Genomic DNA, 21,090 nt, shown 5'->3' on the forward strand with positions numbered 1-21,090 from the left:
TGTGCAGCATTTCTGGGCCCCTCAGTTCAGAAAGGATATTGAGGGGCTGGAGCGAGTCCAGAGAAGAGCAACGAGGCTGGAGAAGGGACTGGAGCACAAGTGCTGTGGGGAGAGGCTGAGGGAGCTGGGGGTGTTTAGCCTGGAGAAGAGGAGGCTCAGAGGTGACCTCAGCACTGTCTGGAACTGCCTGAAGGGAAGTTCTGGCCAGGTGGGGGTTGGTCTCTTCTCCCAGGCACTCAGCAATAGGACAAGGGGGCACGATGGGCTCAAGCTCTGCCAGGGGAAATTGAAGTTGGAGATCAGAAAGAAATTCTTTGCAGAGAGAGTGCTCAGGCCTTGGAATGGGCTGCCCAGAGAGGGGGTGGATTCCCCATCCCTGGAGGTTTTTCAGCTGAGCTTGGCCGTGGCACTGAGTGCCATGATCTGGTAAAGGGACTGGAGTTGGACCAAGGGTTGGACTTGATGATCTCAGAAGGTCTTTTCCAACCCAATCCATTCTATGATTCTATGATTTAGGTAGGACTGTCTGAGATGAAAAACACAGTAAGCAACAGCAAACCAGAGGGATTCTTTTTCTGTTGTGTCAGAGTTTGGTGCTTTTTGTAAATATTACAGCCAGAAAATGGGGAGGAGACTTGCAAGTTAGTGTCCCCTCCACCTGGTTATTTTTAGGAGGTTTAAAGGGTTGGGGTGATGTCTGGGTTACTCTTCAAGTTCCTGAGAAATTCCCACAGCTTCATCAGGGCCAGGATTGTATCCCAGTTCTGCAAGAAACAGAAAAAGTGAAATGTTTATTGATGTTTATTTTCTGAGTTGCATTCACTCAGTAACATGTGCTTGGCTGTAGGACTGCCTGGAGCCTGGTGCATCAAAAAAATTAAAAAAAACCATTAAAACAGTTTATCATAGAATCGTAGAATGAACTGCATTGGAAGAGACCTCTGAGTTCATCAAGTCTAGCCCTTGATCCAACCCCACTGTGATCACCACTAAGTGCCATGGGCTGGTGATCACAGCGGGGTTGGATCAAGATATGGTGGATTCTCACTCAGTACCACATCCAGTCTCAGTTTAAAAACCTCCAGGAATGGGGAATCCACCCCCTCTCTTGGGCAGCCCATTCCAATGCTTGACCACTCTCTCTGTAAAGAATTTCTTTGCAATATCCAACCTAAACCTCCCCTGGCAGAGCTCAGCCCGTGCCCTCTTGTTCTACCACTGGTTGCCTGAGAGAAGAGACCAACCCCCACCTGGGTACACCCTCCTTTCAGGGAGTTGTGGAGAGTGATGAGGTCTCCCCTGAGCCTCCTCTTCTCCAGGCTAAACACCCCCAGCTCCCTCAGCCTCTCCCCACAGCACTTGTGCTCCAGTCCCTTCTCCAGCCTCATTGCCCTTGTCTGGACCTGCTCCAGTCCCTCAATGTCCCTCCTGAGCTGAAGGGCCCAGAACTGAGCACAACACTCGAGGTATCCATTTTGTGTTCTCTGTTTCTCCTGCCCTGGCAGGAATTTCCAGCACCATGGGAAGGTGGGTTTGGGGGTACACGTGGAGAGTTGGGTTTGTGGAGGAGAGACTGGAGCCAGCGTGGCTGCCCATCTGGGCCACCTGCAGCCCCCTGGTGTGTGCCACCTGTGCACAGCATCCTGCTGGGATGGAGCACTGCCTGTGCTGCCTGTCTCCAGAGGCTGTGGCTCACAAGGGTAACTCAAATGAACCTCAAGTGCCTGTTTTCCTCAAACTTGTGACATTGCTTAGTTGTGCTTGTGCATGTGCTCACATTGCTGAGTACAGTCAGTTCAGACTCTGCTGCTTCTAGTGGCCAGTGTGGCTCTTCTCTGGATGCTCCATGGAATGTCTGCTGGAGGCTTGGGGGGAGAGAATAAAGCCTGCCTGGAGCCCCTGGTGCCAGGAGGGGTGGGCAGCAGTGACAGTGACAGCTCTGGCAGGAACTTCTTCCTCGGGCACAGCTCTGGCAGAATCCTCTCCTTCCCATCCCACTGCTGTGCCTGCTCACTCCACTCTGCATTTGGGACATTTGTGCTCTCAGAGCTTGTGGTGTGCAGGGAGCAGCTCAGGTGGGTCCTGGTGCAGGAGCAGGTACAAAGTTGTGCTGGTTTAGAGGTAAATTCACAGGAGAAATCAACCCAACACAAAAGAGATTATAAATCAGAGTTACAATTTAATAACAATATTACAATAAATGCAATGGCACAAAGAGAAATTGGGTTTAACCCACATACCCAGCAGTGTAACCCACCCCCTGGGGCACAAACACAGTGGGGTTTGGTGGCCCCTGTGCTGAGCCCCACGTGGTTCCCTCGAGTCCAGAGGAAAAGGAGGTGAAAAACCTGTTGGTGCAGATGATGGCACAGTCTGGTGGAGAGTGGTGGGCTCCTCCTGTCCAGGGTCTGCTCCTCCTCTGGATCCCAAGAGTGGTCCCAGAAGTCCCCAACCCCCAAGATTCTCTCCCCTCAGGTGCAGGTGGGAGCCCCCAGTCCCTCCCCCAGGGCAGGGAGTTCCACACTGGGGGATCTGACTCTGGCAGTCAGGGGGGATTTTGGAATGGTTGCTGGCCCCTGAGCAGAGCTGAGCCCTCAGGTGGGTGTGGAGGTGCCAAGGACTCCCTGCAGGGCAGTTCTCCCAGCTCCTCTGCCAGGCTTCTTTCCCAGCCAGCTCCCAGCCTGAGGGCTCAGCTGTGCCCTGGGCAGCTGCTGCCAACGGGCCACTGGGAACAGTTGCTGGGCAATGGCCCAGAGGGTTTAGAATGCACAGCTTTGGTCACACCCACAGAGGGATAAACTGGTCCCACCTGCTGAACTGGGACAAAGGTGCTGCAGAGCCCTCGGGGCCCTGCACACAAATGCCATTGCTGGTTCTGCTCAGCCCCAGGACAGACTATCCTGCAGTGCTTTTATCCCAAATGCTGCCCGGCCCCCCAGGCAATTAGGGCCATATTAATTTTTAATAGCATTGTCTCTGTGTCTCTTTCTTTTCCAAGGAGTTAATTGATTTCTAGTTTTATGTTTCTTTGATTACTTTTAGGTTGCAAAACAGACAGGTCTGAGGAACAAGACTGAGTCATACTGGTAGAACACTTAATCTTTCAGTCAGTTTGCTCTGAATTAAACCAAAACAGCAGTAACAAATCCAGGAATCCTATTAAAGGTGACCTACATAATGGGAATAAAATTGGTCTTGTGCCTTCGTTTACTTTCTGATTTACTGTTGAGAAATCTGTGAATGTTTTCCTTAATACCCATTCATATTTATTGCTGCTAAGCCCATCACTGCTGCCTGGCTGGGCTGGATGCTCCTGGCTGGAGAAACGGGAGCAGGAGGGTGGTGAAAGCTGAGCTGCTGTGGTGGGGATTTAGCCTTTGGCTGTAATTAAAAGGGCTCATCAGCAGAGCTTTAGCACAGAGTGGTTCCTGCAAAACCCTGCAAGGAGATGGAGATTATACTGGAAAAGGCTCTTTGTTGGGACAGCTTCCATCAGCCTCCAAACACAGCAAGTGGAACTGCTGCTTCTCAGCTCTGTTGCTCAGTGTCACTGTGGCCATTAGGATTTCTTTTCCTTTTTTACTCATGAAATTATATTGTTGTTCTGGAAAATGTTTCAATAATGAATTGCAAATCTCTCAAAATCCATAAAATAGGTTGCTGGTTGTGTGTCTAAGGGATTTCAATCTTTATTGACATCTCAGGAAAATACCACTTAAAACTCTAAACCCTTGTACAGTCTCAAAATTTAATTAAAAAGTAAATGTTTAACCTCTGAGATGACTCGTTTATAGCAGAAAAAGGGTGTTGGTATTGCTGGTATTTCTAGAAAATACTGTGCAAAACAACCATAAGTGGAAAAAACCCCAACCCCTTATTACAGTAAATTTGAGCAGGAAGGAGAATAAAGCTGAAAGCCCAGTTAGAGATTAGAGGCACTGCAGAACACCCAGTGCAGGGAAATGAGATGTGGCTAAAGTGTGTTTGATTGTTTCTATAAATACAGGTATGTAGGAATGCAAACTGAGTCACTGCTCCCAGAATTTACTGAGCAGTTTGGAAAGTCTGCAGGAATAGTAAATGATGTGGCCTTCAGTCATCTGCAGAGAGGATCCAGCTCATAATGATGGCTCCAGTGTCCCTGCTCATAATTCCAGTAAAAGCAATAGGGAATGTGCATGGAGTTTACTCTGAGAGTGCAGCCAGATCCTGTGCAGATTGATTCATCTGCAGAATTCAGCAAAATAATCCTACTGTGCATTTCAATGTGTTGGTTTCCCTGGGAATCTTTACCAGGAAGGATTCTCACCAGTCTGTCTCTTGGAGCACAACAAGGCTTTATTTGTCCCACTGAAGTTGCCATTCCCTCCTGACAGCAGTGTTAGTGGAGAGGACACTTCCCCCAGGAGAGGACAGAGAGGGATTTTCCTCCTCAGTGTCCATGATTTTAGTAGCCAGAGGAGGCTTCACCAGCTGACTTGCACATGCTGTTGGATCTGTTGGGGCTGGACCTAAGGAGGATTTGGGGAACAGATGGAGAGGAGAGAGGCAGGGCTGAGAGCAGAGCCTTGGGAGCTCCTCACAGTCCCCAGTTCCTTCCTGCAGGCTCCTCTTGGTCCATAAACATCTTAAAGGTGGATTAAAACCCTCTTGGCTTAACTTCCTGCTCGCTTTCATCTTCAGCAGCAACAGATCCAGGGCTCTCCCTGGATCCCTGTTCTGGTGCCACTCAGCTGAAGGGTTGGTGTTGTAATTCTTGGACAGGTGATGCTGCACTTCTGGCTTTTTTGGATGGGACTATTCAGGAGTAATTTAACAAAACTCCAATTTCTGTGTTTGCAGGGCCAAGTCAGGACTTGCTGTGCAGCTGGTGGTGTAACTTTGCTATCCTGTGTCCTTGTGGGCCTGGTGGTACCATGTCCAGGCATGGTTTGCTGGGGAGAGGATGTGTGTGCTTAAAGAGCACGTGTTCTCTGAGCCTCAGGGATTTTCCCACCAGCTTGTTGTGTCAGGGGTGGTGCTGGAAACAGCTCCATTTCTGAGTGTAGCTGTGTGGATTCTGGGTCAGGATTGTGTTGGTGTTCTGTGCAGGAAACCTCTGGTGGCCACATGTCACGCAAGAACCAGGCTTGAAGGTACAGAAAAATCAAAGGTGAGCAATTCAGATCTATATAAGACCCTGTGAGACTGAAAGCAGCTAAGAATAAACAGTCACAGCTGCTGTTGTCTGGTGGAGGAGAAATCACTCCCCGGGAGTTCTGAGCAACTCCCCGAAGGTTTCTCATGAGAACTCCTCAGGTCTCCCACCAAACTCTGGAGGTGCACCTGAAAACATCTGGGATGAGTTCATATAAACATTGGACTTGTGAGATAAGAGATTTTAAGCAATTAAAAGTTGTGGCCTGATGGTGTGAGGTTCAATTTAGCCAATAGAATGTAGCCTTACCCCTGTATAAACCGTGTGCTGTGTGTAATAAAATGTCTGAACCGTGAACTTCACAGGCTTGTCAGGTGAAGTCCTTTCCTCTGTGTTATTTATTGTTTACTTTACGGGTGAGTTCGAGTCTCAGTGGAGACCGTACCGGGCAGTTCAATCCCTCCCTGCCATCCCATCCCGTCAGATCTGGGATGCTCAGCAGGGTCAGCCCTGGTCAGTACCGGGTGCTGTGACAGTCCTGAGGTCTTCACTGTCACTGTCCAAGCTCACTTGGCCGTGGCAAATGGACCTCAGGACTGAAACGGTGGGGCCAGTTCTGCGCACGCTGAGCCTCACCTGAACAATCCCCTGTGCAGGCTCGAAGGGCACATCCCCACCTGGGGAGAGCCCTTCCCAAATCTTCGTTCGCGAAGTTTGGCCAACAACAACAGGCTGGTCGACGTGCACGCAGAGATGTGCAGGTGCATTCACCTCCCAGGGTCTCTTCTTAGTTTCAATATTCCATGAAAGCACCTGTGGCTCCGGGTGTTACGACCTGCCCCTGGAAAAGGGGACGGGGGTAACCTACGTTGGTATCAATAATTCCCTTGGGGTGGATTAAAGTGAAACAACACTGATAGTTGGTTTATTTTAACAAGTCCGTATGATGTGACAGAAATGACCTTAGTGGGGGCGGGGGGAAAGATGCACAGGGGGAAGAAAGGCAGGAGAAGAGTCCAGGACAGCAAGAGAAAAGAAAAGATGAGAATGAAAAGGTTCACATACTCACTGCCCAGGGATCCAGCATTGCATCTCAGCATCCCTGCAGGCCGTGGTCTCCATCTGCAGGCAGTGGGGGCGAGGAACAGAACCCAAACCCCCAAAGTCACCAGTCCATATATACCCTCAGCATGCCTTTTGCACCCCCCACCCCGAGGCAGGGGATTGTTTTCCATGAAGCAGGGTCACCAGCCGGGCCATGGACCCCCAATATTCTTCTCACCTTTTATGATGGGCACAGGGTTCATGAGGAGGGCACAGTAACTGCTCCTCTTGCCTCTTCAGGGCATGGCACTTTCAGCACTGGAAGGAGGGATGGGCCCCAGCTGCCCATCAGGGGTATAATGCAAAAGTCCAAAGCCTGCAAAAGTCTCCTAGAATGCATAAATCATTAACTGTTTCAGTCTCTGACACCAGGTCCCATCAGGAGCTGTGCTGATGGATGAAAGCAGCTAAACAAATTGCTTCAAAGATGGACTATAGATGGACTGTAACTGGATGGGGTTTTCTCTGTGGTGAAGACTGCACTGGTGATTTTTGTGATTGTGACAATTGTGCTGTGGTTAACATCAGGTGCAGGTGGTCCTCTGCTAAGGGCCCTGCAGAAGATGCTGCAGCCATTTTTGTGGCACAATCACGGAGAGGGGGAATTGTGGGGCTGACAGTGTGTGTGTGTGTATCTCTTAAAGTCTGAGTTGATTGATGAGTGCATCCTTAAGGACCAGAGAGCCACCTGTAGAATGTGAATGCCTCATAAGCAGAATCTGTCCATGTATGGGAGGTGAACCACTGACCAATAATCTACTGACATGTTATATGTAGGAGTAGATAAAAGTGAAGCTGTTACTAAAAATAAAATCCTTTTGTCTTTGGTGAGCCTTCTGATCCCACTGCAGCCTGAGCTGTCTCTGCCTCCTCTGACCACTGCTAAGCTGATCTACATTACCCCAATAAAGTGTGACCCCAGTACTGTGTGGTACCTGTTGACTGGAGCTGAGTGGAGTGTTCTGTGTGTCTCCCTGTGCTCTCTGTGCCTCTGCCCATGGCAGGGAGAGACTGAAGCTCCCAGGTTGGGAGTGATGGTTTACAGAAAGAACACCTGAAATTTGGGTTGTGTTTTCACTGTGAAATGAGTGTATCTGGAAAATCTTTCCTTCAGCCTGGTGCTCTGTGTGCAGGTCCCACCATGCTGGTGACAATGACAGTGAGCACCACTGGGGCTGGGGCTTCATTTACCCCAAAGTTTGCACATTCCTGCCAGACTTACCCCCACTCTGAATTATGGGTGAAGTTTTCTACAACTGCACCACTAACGAGTTGGTCTGAAGGTTTCTGACATGTATTATTAAACATGTGATTGTAGACATAGAATTTGACTTCTGTGACATCAAGTTAACAGGAATCAAAATTCAGGCTGGCATGAGGAAGACCAATGTTGCTGAAGATAACAGAGTTTACAGAACTCATGCTGGACCACAGTTGATATATTAATTATACATTAAAGATAACAATACTTTCTCATATAAAATAGACTCTTCAGCTTGATAAAATGCTATTGTGCCAATTACAGTACTTAAAAATTCTTATTTCCTATTTTGTAATTTATATTCTGTTTACTTTCTTTTTTCTGAAGAGAGGAAGAGTCATGTGGGGCAAACCCATTTTACTTGTAATCCTCATCTGTGCCTCCTTCTCCACTTCTTCCCTGTGCAGAAGTTCATAGAGTTTGAAGATGCACTGGAACAGGAGAAGAAAGAACTACAAATCCAGGTGGAACACCTTGAATTTCAGACTCGACAGCTGGAGCTGAAGACCAAAAACTATGCAGACCAGAGTAAGCAAAGCTGCACATCAGACACCACTGTACACAGTGCCTTCCACACACATACAGGGCTACTTTAAAAATATTTGTCATACTTTTTGTTTGCTTTAATGGAATTTGCACAAAGCCTGTGTGCTGGTTTAAAGGGAAACAGGCAGGAGAAATGAACCCAGCTCAGGAGAGAATATGTCAGTTACAATTTAGTAACAATATTACAATAAATGCAATGGCACAAAGAGAGATTGGGTTTAACCCCCAAACCCCAGCAGTATAACCCAGCCCCCTGGGGCACAAACACAGGGGGGTTTGGTGGCCCCTGTGCTGAGCCCCACGTGGTTCCTCCGAGTCCAGAGTAAAAGGAGGTGAAAAACCTGTTGGTGCAGATGATGGCACAGTCTGGTGGAGAGTGGTGGGCTCCTCCTGTCGAGGTTCTGCTCCTCCTCTGGATCCCAAGAGTGGTTCCACAAGTCCCCAAAGCCCAAGATTCTCTCCCCTCAGGTTTGGGTGGGAGCCCCCAGTCCCTCCCCCAGGGCAGGGAGTTCCACACTGGGGGATCTGACTCTGGCAGTCAGGGGGGATTTTGGAATGGTTGCTGGCCCCTGAGCAGAGCTGAGCCCTCAGGTGGGTGTGGAGGTGCCAAGGAGTCCCTGCAGGGCAGTTCTCCCAGCTCCTCTGCCAGGCTTCTTTCCCAGCCAGCTCCCAGCCTGAGGGCTCAGCTGTGCCCTGGGCAGCTGCTGCCAATGGGCCATTGGGAACAGTTGCTGGGCAATGGCCCAGAGGGTTTAGAATGCCCAGCTTTGGTCACACCCACACAGGGATAAACTGGTCCCACCTGCTGAACTGGGATAGCCTGAAATGTCTGGTTATCCCTTCCTTTTGAGCCTTCCAAGGGATGGGCTGTATCCACACTAATTCAGTAGAGGCTGCATTGCTTCTCTTTTGTGGGACAGTCTCAGTCTCTCCAGGAGCAAGATTTGGGCCTTTGGATCCTGGTTTCCAGTTTCTCCTTGTCCCTGAATAGAATCTTCCATATTTTTCTCTTACAAAAACCATCACAGTTATTTGTTTGTTTATTTGTTTTTACAAACACTTCCTACCATGGGCAGCCTTGGTTTGTTGACTGGAGTTCCCCTCCAAATTCCTTGGTGTCTTGTCCAGTACTTCTGCCCCTCTGGTAGCCAGAAGTGCCAATCCCAGGGGACAATTGTCAAACTTATGGGTCACCAGGCTAGTGTTGAAAAACCTCTCTGGTTTTATTGCACTTATTGCACAGAACTGCTGGTGTGGGGAACATGCAGGTACCATGACCTGAGTTTGTAATGAAGACCAGATCTCACAATGTGCATTATTGTGGGAGGGGTTTTTTTGTTTTTTTTTTTACTTCATTAGGTATAAACTAATTTCTAACAAAGCAGGCTTTGTTTCTGCAGTGGTTTGTTTTGAGAGCCTGGTGTGTGTTACCTGATGGTTGGGATTGGTGTATTTTGAGAGCCTGGTGTGTGTTACCTGATGGTTGGGATGTTCTCTTGGCAGTTTCTCGGCTGGAGGAGCGGGAATCCGAAATGAAGAAGGAGTACAATGCTCTGCATCAGCGTCACACAGAGGTAGGATGTCTCATTATTTCCCAATAAATTTACTCTTTGTCTGTATCTAAAGTCATGTCAAAGAGTTCAGCTTGCAATCCTTACTAGAGCTTCTGAACTTTGGGAACATCAGAAATACCTGACTGGAGGTTGTAAAGTGAATAGAGCCCAGTGATGCCCAGTGACAAGACTGGAGACAACTGGTACAAACAGACACAGGAGGCTCACCCTGAGCATGAGTAAAAGCTACTCTACTGTGAGGACAATGAGCACTGGCAGAGGTTGTCCAGAGATGTGTTGGAGTCTCCATCCTTGGAGATACACATGAGTGTCTTGGTTTTGTCCTGGCCTCCAGCTCGAGCCTTCCCCCTTCCCCCTCCTTCTCCCCCTGCTCCCCAAAGCAGAGAAAAGGAACAGGAAAAAAAAACTTGAAAGAAGCTGACCCAAGCCAATATATATATATATATATATCTGTGTATATTCTCTAAATACCTACAATTATATGTATACAAATTGCACCCACAAAAGGGAAAAGGGAAAGGGGAGGGGAAAAGGGAAGGGGAAAACAGGGGTGACAGGAAGAGACGAACAAAAAACCAATGGGTACAGAAGAACAGCCCCACCCACCCACCCACCCAGCAAACCAGTACAACACAATCCCACCACCACTCTTAGAAGAAAACCAGCTTTTTTCTCTCACATGATGGGGTGGGGGTGTCTCACTCACGCTATTTCCCCGATCTCCTGTGTGGCTCTGATAAGGGACCAAGCAGCAGCAGCAGCAGTGAACTCTCTGTCCTCTTCCTTCACCAGAACCCAAAGTGAGACCAAACCCCTTATCTCCCTGTCTCTTATCCCATGGAAGGGCAAAAGAATGGGTGAGGAATACCTAGAAGACAAGCTCCTCCCTAGTTACATCTGGTTACCAGACAAGGCCTGGCCCAAACTATTACAATGAGCCACATGGATGTGGTGCTGGCAGCCTGCTCTGGGTGGCCCTTTTTGAGTAGGTGGTTGGACCTGATGAACCCCAGGAGGTTCTTCCCAACTTCAGCTGCTCTGTGATGCTGTGCACAGTGTCCCACTACCTCACCTCCCACTGTCAATGAGCCACCAGGAGATGTTTTATGTTGGCTTTGGATGTGCTCTTTCACAGCTCTTCTGTTATGAGATTCAGCTGAAGTAATTTCTGACACTATTTGCTGTCAGGTTTCCTGTCAGATAATTCTTATATCATCACTTACATCATCAGCTTGGAAGACAACAGCGAAGACAAAGAAATGTGCCCAACACCCCAGGGAACTGGAGATGAATGCTGTAGAAAATTAAACAAAAGCAGAAAATGAGTCTTTCCTTCTCCTGTGTTTGTCTCCTGTGTTTTTGTCTCCCCACAGATGATCCAGACCTACGTGGAACACATTGAGCGATCCAAGATGCAGCAAGTTGCGGGAAGTAACCAAACTGAGGGCACTGTCTCTGGGAGAAGGTAGGGCCACCACCTCTCTGTGTCACCCGTGCCAGCTGGGACTTGCACACTGGGTGTGTATGTTTGAGAGAGCCCAGAGCAGGACCCTTCCCTGGGCACTGGACTGTAGCAGGAGCTCTTTTGAATGGGGTCTGGGTGAGTTGTGGGTACTTATCTCAAGGCTTGGTGACGAGGAGCTTTGTGTGTTGTGTTGCAAAGCTGAGGCTTTATATCCTCCTGCTGCTGCTGGAGCCTCTGGAAAACACATTTGTATTCTCAAGGAGCATGTAAAGGTTTCTCTGTAGAAATGGATGGATGTGTCAAATAAAGTGTGTGTGTCTTTGTATGTGGGACAGGCAGCAAAAGTGTAGCAATTAAATGCATTAGCCATTATAGGATTTTTCCCCTTGTTCCTTCAAGCAAAGCTTTCTATCAGTCACTCACATGATAAACCACTTACAGCCAAGAAATTGATTTTTGTCCCTCCCTGCAGTGCTTGGGCTTTGACTAGAATTGGCTTGTCTGAAATATAGGAATCAATTGAGAAAAAAAAAAAAGCTGGATGGCAGCTTTCCTAGGCAGAAGAGACAGGCCTGAGGGGTGTAGAAAGCTGTCAAAGGAACCAGAGTTTGTAGGTGTTTATCTATTCATAAAATTTCCCTTCTCAGACTATTTTTCTTCCTTCTCTTCTCCCTCTCACAGTCTGAAGTCCACAGGGAGTTCCCAGAACCTGATCTGATCCCAGTGTTACAGCTGGAATGGGTTAAGTGTGTTAGGCTTGTTTCCCTCCCCACTTATTCTTCTGGAAATAAGAATATCTGTGGAAGTGCTTACACAGTAAAATCTAAAAGTACCACAGGAAAAAGCAAACTTAGGGCCTCTCTCTTTTAAAGGGTGGGTCCTACATGCACCCACCAACTCTGAATCATAGAATCATAGAATACCCTGAGTTGGAAGGGACCCACAGGGATCATCAGGCCATTTTTAATGACCTTTTTCTTCCCTGACTTTCAAATAAGCTGATATTAATTGTGGCTTTATGTTATCATTCCATGAGAGAGCTGCACAGTGAATTCTGGTTGTATGTACAAGAGTGCCATTCTCTGGGGTGAAGGGGGCAAAATTTTCAGCAAAAGTTGCCTCCCCATATCAGAGAAGTCAGTCTTTTACCTTTTTAAGTCTGGCATATTGTGAGTATCCTTGGAAAGAAACACTGGGGTGTGTGAAAAGCCCCTGATGGGACTGTGATCTCAATCTGTAGGAACTGCCAGTGGGAAATGGGGAGTTTTTCCTTTCCCTCCAGCTTTGCACTGTTGGGGTGTGGGTGGGTGTGTAGCTCTGTGTTTGCTGTGCTGGGACAGATGTGCTGTGGTGTCCCTGCACAGCTGGAGGGGGAACAGCAGTGTTTGTGCCCTGGGTGGGGGAGCAGGCATGACTTCTCATGGCCTGGGACACAGATCTGAGTGCATTTCTTTAGAATAAAAGGGACTGGGGAGAAGTTTGTGCCCCAGCCTTTTGGGGGGTGATGTGTATGGATGAGGAGTGGTGAGTGTGTGCCCCTGCACGTGGTGTGGGTGGCACAGCACGTGTGCCCATGTCTGTGGTAGGGTGCATGTCTGCATGACATCTGCTCTCTAATGGTTCTTTTTGTCTCGCTTTTTGTGGCATTGCTGCTGTTTGACTGTTCTGTCTGTCACTGCAGTCACCGCCAGCCCTGGAGGAAAAGGTAAATCCTGTTGCTGTGTTGAATTCCACTCATCCCAGTGGTGGAGGTTGTGTGCAGTGGTGACAGTGGTGCTGGGAATGGGCTGGACTGGCATCTTGCTCTCCCTGTGTACTGGCACCTGATTGCTGGTTCAGGGGAGGTGGAGGGAGCCCCAGAGCTGGGATGGCACAGCAGTGTGGGCAAAAGCAGGAGATGCACAAGTTTGGTCCCAAAACAGGATCAGATGTCTGGGATGGGACATTTACACTGCAGATCCCAGAATATTTTAAATTCATAGACCCACCGAATCATGGAATATCCTGAGTGGGAAGGGACCCACAGGGATCATCAAATCCAAATCCTGGCCCTGCACAGACACCCCAACAATCCCACCATGTGCCTGACAGTGTTGTCCAAATGCTCCTTGTACTCTGTCAGCCTTAGGGCCGTGACCACTGCCCTGGGGAGCCTGTTCAGTGCCTACCACCCTAACAGCCAGCCTCAACCTCCCCTGACACAGCTTCATGCCATTCCCTTGGGTGCCAAGAAATTTTTCCCCCTTACTTTACTCCAGAGAACAAGACATGCCTGTTTTCTGAGCAGGGCAGGACAAGTGTCTCAGTGGCAGTGCCTCTTCAAGGGCACTTCTGGCTGTGTGCTGGGCAGGGAGTACCAGCCTGAAGCCTCCAAAGAGAGCAATTCTCCTCTTTAAATGCTGGCAAACAAACTGTGGTTTTGTTAGGTTTTGTAAACTTTAGGATGTTAATTGTAGAACATCCTGACCCCAGGTTTTGGCTACTGCAAACCTGTATTGAGGAGTGTGCTGTTCATCTTATAATTCAAGGTGGAACTAACCAAGTGTTAAACTCACCCATCACTGCAAAGAGTTGGGTGTGTGAAGGCTACTACAGCACTCAAAGTTTAGACCAGCCCTGAGGATACTTTAAATTTCTTTGGAGACAACTTCAGGACTGCAAAACTGGAGTTAGCTCTGCTGTGGTGTTGGCTTTCCCCTTTCCTGGGAGGTTCAGAAGAGGCTGGAAGGTGTTTCCAAAGAAACTCAGCAAGGAAATTTCCTAACAGTCTGTGTTAAAATCCATTCCTGAAGATCCTGCAGCTTCTGATGCTGTGGAAAGTCTGTACCTCTGACTCTTTAGCAGGGACTGTGAGGTTCACATGTTTCCTGTCTACTCAGTGGCTCCTGGATCTTCTTGTCTGTGAAATGTGTGTGTGTTTGCATATGAGCATAGAAATGAGTTGTGGGTTCCCAGCAGAAATCTAGCAGTGATTACCCAGAGAGACATTTAATGTCTCTCTCAGGAGACCTTTGGAGTGGCTTTTATGTCTCAGTGCTGCCAGTGAGTTATTGTGCTGGTTTAAAGGTAAACCAGCAAGAGAAACAAACCCAACACAAAAGAGATTATGAGTCAGAGTTACAATTTAATAACAATATCACAATGAATGCAATGGCACAAACAGAAATTGGGTTTAACCCCCAAACCCAGCAGTCTAACCCAACCCCCTGGGGCACAAACACAGGGGGGTTTGTTGGCCCCCGTGCTGAGCCCCACGTGGTTCCCACAAGTCCAAAGGAAAAGGAAGGGACAAACCTGTTGGTGCAGATAATGGCACAGTCTGGTGGAGAGTGGTGGGCTCCTCCTGTCCAGGGTCTGCTCCTCCTCTGGATCCAGTGAGTGGTCCCAGAGGTCCCCAAAGCCCAAGATTCTCTCCCCTCAGGTTCAAGTGGGAGCCCTCAGTGCCTCCCCCAGGGCAGGGAGTTCCACACTGGGGGATCTGACTCTGGGAGTCAGGGGGGATTTTGGAATGGTTGCTGGCCCCTGAGCAGAGCTGAGCCCTCAGGTGGGTGTGGAGGTGCCAAGGAGTCCCTGGAGGGCAGTTCTCCCAGCTCCTCTGCCAGGCTTCTTTCCCAGCCAGCTCCCAGCCTGAGGGCTCAGCTGTGCCCTGGGCAGCTGCTGCCAATGGGCCATTGGGAACAGTTGCTGGGCAATGGTCCAGAGGGTTTAGAATGCCCAGCTTTGGTCACACCCACACGGTGGTCTCTGTTGCTGAACCAGGACAGTCATGTCAGGCCATCTCAGCAGAGTCACTCTGGCTGCACTATTGGTTTGCCAAAGACTGTCCTACAGTTGCAGGAAACTTTCTCCTGCTCCTCATATCTGTGAGGAATGACTCTTAAAACTATCATTCTGTTCTGAAGAAGAGAAAGATATGAAACTAATGGTTAAAGCAGCTCCAAAAAAGGCCTAATTTTTTTCCTCCTTGAAAAGAGAGATTTTTGTAGTAGACTCTTGGGGACCTTTGAGTTATTTATTTAACTGCAAAACTAGAAATTGACTGTCTTTGTGGCATAAAGTTGTAATGTCTAGTTTTGAATCCCTTATACATAACTGACTTTGCTTTCTGTGGTGCTTGGATCAGTCCCAGGGGGGAAGATTTTCTATCAGGGGAAACATTTGCCTGATATGTTATTTAGAAACTTGAAATCCAACTGTTAGAAACTTTCAGGGTCTTGGAATGGTAGCAGAAGTGACAGGCAGAGGTAAAGGTCCTTTGGCATCAGGACCTGGTAGGAGCAGGTGTATTTGTCAGGTTACAGTCATAAATTGGGATTTAGGCAAACAGCAGTGGAATGTTTTCACTAAATCTTCAGCATTTGCTAATGTTTAAAAGTCACAAGCACCAAGATGCCTTTTGAGTGGAAAGGAAAGGCTACAATACCCATCATAGGAATCTGAGCTGGAATCTGTGCAAAGATCATGGAATCACAGAATCATTAATGTTGGAAAGGACCTCCAAGATCATCAAGTCCAACCTTCAACTGAATACCCTTATGCCCACTAAACCACGTTGCCAAGTGCCACATCCATGTGCCTTTGAGTTCTTCCAGGGATGGTGACTCCACCCCTGCTCTGGGCAGCCCTTTTGATGCTTAACTGATCTTTCAGGGAAGAAATTTTCAACAATATCCAACCCAACCCTCCCTTTGTGGAATTGAGGCCGTTTCCTCTTGTCCTACTGCTTGTTACCTGGGAGAGAGTTAATGATGTTGTTTCACTGATCCGTGTTCCTCCAAAATCCAGTTACATGCTGCCTTTATAAGAGGGATCCTGTATGAAACTTCCGTGTATCAGTCTCATATCTTCAGGAGAGGATTTTAATGCAGGTTTTAGGAAAAGTTTATCCCAAATCTGCTTCTGGGCCACGCTGGAAACACCTTTTCCCCTCTTTTTGTCTATCTAAGAGGCCACAGGAGGCATTTTTGCCTCTCCAAGACAGGCATTGGTACAGTGAGTGGTGGCTGGACAGTGCTGGGCATGGAAAGGTTGGCAAGCCTTGTCTCCCTGCTGGCACTCCCTGCTTCCTAAGGGACCTGTGTCAGTGTGTTTGCCATACCCCAGGAGCCATGGGCCATGTGGCAGCTGTTTGCCATGGCCACAGGTGGGGTGGCTGTGCTGGTTTTCCTCCCTTGGCACCATGTCCATGCTGCTGGTCCTTACAGAGAGGTCTGTGGAGGTCTGGAGTTCCTGGCAGAGGGGCACAGAAGGGCAGGTTTCACCACACCACACCACACCACACCACACCCACACCACACCACACCACACCACACCACACCACACCACACCCACACCACACCACACCACACCACACCCACACCACACCACACCACACCACACCACACCACACCCACACCACACCACACCACACCACACCCACACCACACCACACCACACCCACACCACACCACACCACACCACACCACACACCACACCACACCACACCCCACCCCACCCCACCCCACCCCACCACACCACACCACACCACACCCCTGTGCAGGAGTAGATGAAGTCCCACCACTGAGCCCCAGTGTGAGTGCACACCACACAGAGAATCAGCTCAGTTCAGCTCTGCAGGGGCACTGGAGTCAGCCAGAGATACTCTTAGGTGGAGGTGTGCTCTGCCCCTGCAGACCTGCTGCCCTGGCACCAAACCAGCTGCCAGGTCCAGCAAGCTGCTGCTGCAGCCTTTCTACTTCCACTGATTGCTCCAGATTTCCTCCCACTGTAGCTTGGTCTCCAAACCTGTGCCATCTCTTATGTTCAGAATCACTCCTGCAGCTGGTGAGTGACCTGCAACTGCCAGAAAGGAGAGGATGAGCAGAACACACTTGGAGACACCTGGCAATATGCATGATGCACTCATTTATACTTTCTTTATTTTCTGAATTGTGAGTGCATTGTGATATGGGTATGGAGGGATCAAAGAGTACAAGTGTTCTCTTGCTTAAAATTGGAAGTGATCCAACCCATCTGGTTCCTGTTGTTGGAGCTCACCAGAGTTGGAGTGGAATGTACAGAAGTGCCATGGAGATGTCTCTTAAAAGCCTCATTCCTCACCATCTCTAGGAGCTATGGGAGCTTTTATTGTTTTGCTGTGAGAGTTGTTTGCTGTGGCTTGTTTCCCCATAGTACATTTGTTTCTCACAAGAGACACCAACTTAAATTGCCTGGTGGTTCCCTGCACTTTTGAATTTCTCCAAATTTCTTACACTGCTGGAGCATCAGTCATGCCTGTTGTGGTCACTGACCCCCTCCCTCTTGGAGTCACCCCAGCAGGAGGTATGGCTCTAGTAGCCATGGGACTGGGCAGCCAACATCCAGAAGGGTGGGAATTGGGAGTTTGTACAGGGAAGGGAGTGCAATCCAGTTTCTAGTGACTAATCTTTCACATAAACTGGTGTGCTGTTTGCTTCCTGTCACAACCTTGTCCGTGGCTAACAGATGTTTTCCCCTCTCTCTCTGTTCTTGTGTTTAGCAGGAAGGAACGTCCCAACTCCCTGAACGTGTTCCCCCTGGCTGATGGCATGGTACGTGGGCAGATAGGGGCCAAGATCGTCCCAACCCTGGACCACTGGCACCTGAGTGACCTCGGGCAGCTGCAGTCCAACTCCAGCTACAAGGTTTTCTAGCCCATCCCAGAGCAAGGGTTTCCCACCCTCCTGCTGTCAGCAGTGTCCCACATTGTCATTAAGCTGGAGACCAACCTGTGTCCATAACCCTTTGCAGCCTCTCCCCGTGTGTTTGTTCCCATGGTGGCCCTGCTGGTGGTGGGAGGACATTCTGCAGATCTGGCATGTGGTGTGGGAAGGATTTGACACAGCTCCTCATGCTGCATGTCTCAGGGATAATCTCCTTTACTTGGCTGGCCCTAAGTTGAGAGGGATGTGTGGGGAGGCAGTTAGGGATTGAGGGAAGAGAAATCCTTCACTTCTTATTAGTTTATTTTGGAGAGTTCCTTTGGGAATGTGTCCCTTCTCTCCCCCTTGATAAGAGCAATGCTTCTGAACTCAGGTGCAGCCACACACTAGGTTGCACTTGCCCTCCAGGGATTGTCCTTTTTGACTGATTGCTGTCCTGGCCTTCCTGTCTTCACTAAAAAATGCTTCTCATCCTCTCTGGATGCCCAAGTCTTGCACTGCGCTTAAAGGTCTGATGTTCCTCCTGTACTTGGTCACTGCTGTTGACTTGCACTGTCCCCCTTTGGTGCCTCTGTCACCATCACTGCTCTGCCTCCTGCTCTGGGGCTTCCAAAACCCTCACGGCACTGCAGCTGCACTGGAGCAGCTCATGGTGCTGCCTGGTGCTCCTCCTGCTCTGCTGTGCCACCTGGGCTGCTCTGCTCTGCCATTCCAGAGTAGCTGGAGCCTCGAGGCCACATGGTGTGCTGGGAGCTGACAGCTCCCTGCAGCTCTTACAGCTCAGGCTGGACATGGTGACCCACATTTCCCATGAGCTGTGCCTGCAGACTTGGCGAAGTCTTTGTGCTCAGGATCCCTCCCAGTTTCTGTCTTTGCATGATGTTCCACAAATGCCTGGTGGCAGGTCTGAGAGCCACTGGTGCCTCTGCTGAGCACAGCTCACAGTGTGCCCACTGGTGTCTCACAGAGCTTCTGCTCTGCTTCAGCAGTGTGTGATCAAACTTACCTTCACTCTGCCTGGAATTTGTAAAACATCATGTGTTTTATGTGTCACATGTAAGGACTGGTCTCCTTTTGAGAAGTTGTGAGTCCCTGATCCTGTAAAATAACATTGAGACAGTAAAGGCAAAGAGGAGATTAAAGAAAAGGGAAAGAACCCCCCTAAGCTTACTGTACCCACTCTGCATGTCTCCAGCTTCCATGGATGGGCTTTGGCCTGAGGGACTCTGCAGCAGTGGCCTTCTTGATGCATAGCACAAGAAATGTAGACAAAAATCACAAGTAACTCAGAAAACAAAGCAGCAACTTAATTTTTTAATACTGCCTCTGTGAAGTGGCCAGGCCTAGAACAGCACAAACCTCAGCACTTCATCAGCTCTCTGCCATCATGGAATTTGGCAATCCAAAGTATCTTTTGCTGGGATGGAGGCTGGGAACAGTCCTCACTGTAGGGTAGAGGCACAGAAGTCTGGGAAGTGTAGCAACTTGCAGAATGCCATTCAAGTGCTGTGGTCATTTCTGGAGAGCTCTGGCTGGAATTAGGGAACAGCAGTGCCACAGTGCAATGACATAATTCAGGGTGGTGGAAATGAGGACAGAGCTTGGATCTTCATAGTAATACTGTGCCAGCACAATTAAAGTGCACAGAGCCCAGCCTGCCTCTGGGATCAGTTATTCCCTGCTCTCTCCAGTCAGTGCTGCACACCATGGTGGGAACTGGCCCTCCAGCTCTCCAGTGATCAGGCTGGGCAGTGGTTAGTTTTCAGAGAAGAGCTGGGAGGATGTTGGGGTTGGATCCATCTCCCACAGCCTTGCTGTGGTGTAATTCCTTAAAAGTCTTGTTGAGAACTTGGCAAAGAAGTTGAGTGGATCTCACTGGTAACCCACCATGTGCATTGCAGGGGAATGCAGACCAATGGAGAGCTTTGGTGTCCAAGTTCAGGTGTCCTCCCATGGGCAGGGAAGAAGTCCTGCACAGGGGTTGGAAATGGGTGATCCTTAAGATCCCTTCCAACCCAAACAGTTCTGTGATTTTATGATTACTGACTGGATCTCTTAGTGATTTGGTGGTGGTATAAGGCACAAAAATCTGGTTCCAAGAAAGCTTTGTGCAGAAGCAGCAGTGTGCTGCTCCAGCTGTGTCCTCTGTGTGTTGCTGGGAGTGGTGCTGGTGCTCCTTAGGGAGACTGGGAATGCTGGGATAAAGCCAGCTGTGTGGGGTGGTGGAGCCAGGGAGCCTGTGCTGGGGAAGACTTGGATGGGGTAGTGTGATCTGGAGGGTTTCCTGAACGTGGGGCAACCCCATGAATCCTTAAAGGATATGATTTGACTGACTTACTAGATTTGCAGGGTGGGGTGGAGGTTTCCCTCCTGCAAGCCTCTTGCCTGCTCTCTGACTGAAGTGCTCAGTGTGGCTCATCCCCCCTCGCCTCTTCTTCAGAGCTCTGATGCTCTGCTGACATCGCTGCACACACAACTCACCTTCCCAGGATGTACCTGACTCTTCTGACTAACTTTTCTTCTTCATGGGGCCATACTATAGTTACGTTTTGTGTCCTTGTTTACTTATTATTACTATTTTTTTGTTTAGTTGCTGTCATGATTTTATTTTTGCATTCGTTTATTTTATACAGCGTTTTGGAGATGAAAGTCCTTAACATTTTTGTTTTTATGTACTATGCTTTCAGTGTTATAACCATACAATTGTGGCTTCTCATGGGGACATATGACTGCTATGAATGTTGGGCCTTTGCAATGCATTTTGGAGGTCACTACTACACAGTTGATGTTTAGGAGGTTGACAGGTATGGCTGTAGGTAAGTGGTGGCTCTGGAGAGTATTCTTTGGGTGAGCTGTGGGTTTTGAAGAATGCCTCCTGTGCTGTGAGGACAGCTGTACTCTCAGTGCAATATTTAGAATTCACAGAGCACTCAGACAGTAGAATGAAGATTCCAACTTCTGGGCTGTGAAGAGGAGCGCACGTTGGTAGTATTTACATTTGGGAGGAATTCCTCCAGTGCAGGCTGGTAGGTTGATAAAGTATGTTTTCAGTTCTATAACAAAAGAGTAAGTGAAAGACAAGGGTAATTACTCATTGGTGTGTTCTGGGTGAGGGGCAGGTTATGTCAATAAACAAGAAGTTACAGGATGTCTCTGATACAATGATCACCCTACAAACACTGATGATCCAGGGGGTTTGAATGACAGCTGGTTCATAAGAACAAGGAACGACATATGGACCCACCTGGGTGTCTCCTGCAGTGCTAAGGTGCTCCTGGGCTTGGGTTATTCTCACAGACTTACAGTCTATTCAGGACATCCCT

General features: G+C 48.8%; 1 protein-coding gene across 27 annotated transcripts in view; it reads left to right on the forward strand.

The window, feature by feature from the left end:
- MAPK8IP3 (mitogen-activated protein kinase 8 interacting protein 3) overlaps positions 1–21,090 on the forward strand; it is an 86,584-nt gene that overhangs the window by 17,983 nt on the left and 47,511 nt on the right. For 11 of the 27 annotated variants that reach the window (XM_071571484.1, XM_071571495.1, XM_071571485.1 and 8 more), the window contains exons 2-6: positions 7,910–8,030; positions 9,552–9,622; positions 10,996–11,087; positions 12,769–12,792; positions 17,605–17,749. In XM_071571484.1, the coding sequence (XP_071427585.1) occupies positions 7,910–8,030; positions 9,552–9,622; positions 10,996–11,087; positions 12,769–12,792; positions 17,605–17,749 (453 nt within the window). Of the gene's footprint in view, positions 1–7,909; positions 8,031–9,551; positions 9,623–10,995; positions 11,088–12,768; positions 12,793–17,604; positions 17,750–20,496; positions 20,584–21,090 lie in introns of those variants that run through there. The other 16 variants (XM_071571492.1, XM_071571510.1, XM_071571493.1 and 13 more) reach the window with 7 other exon arrangements.

The sequence above is a fragment of the Pithys albifrons genome, chromosome 16, assembly GCF_047495875.1.
Source record: "Pithys albifrons albifrons isolate INPA30051 chromosome 16, PitAlb_v1, whole genome shotgun sequence".
NCBI classification, from domain to species: domain Eukaryota; kingdom Metazoa; phylum Chordata; class Aves; order Passeriformes; family Thamnophilidae; genus Pithys; species Pithys albifrons.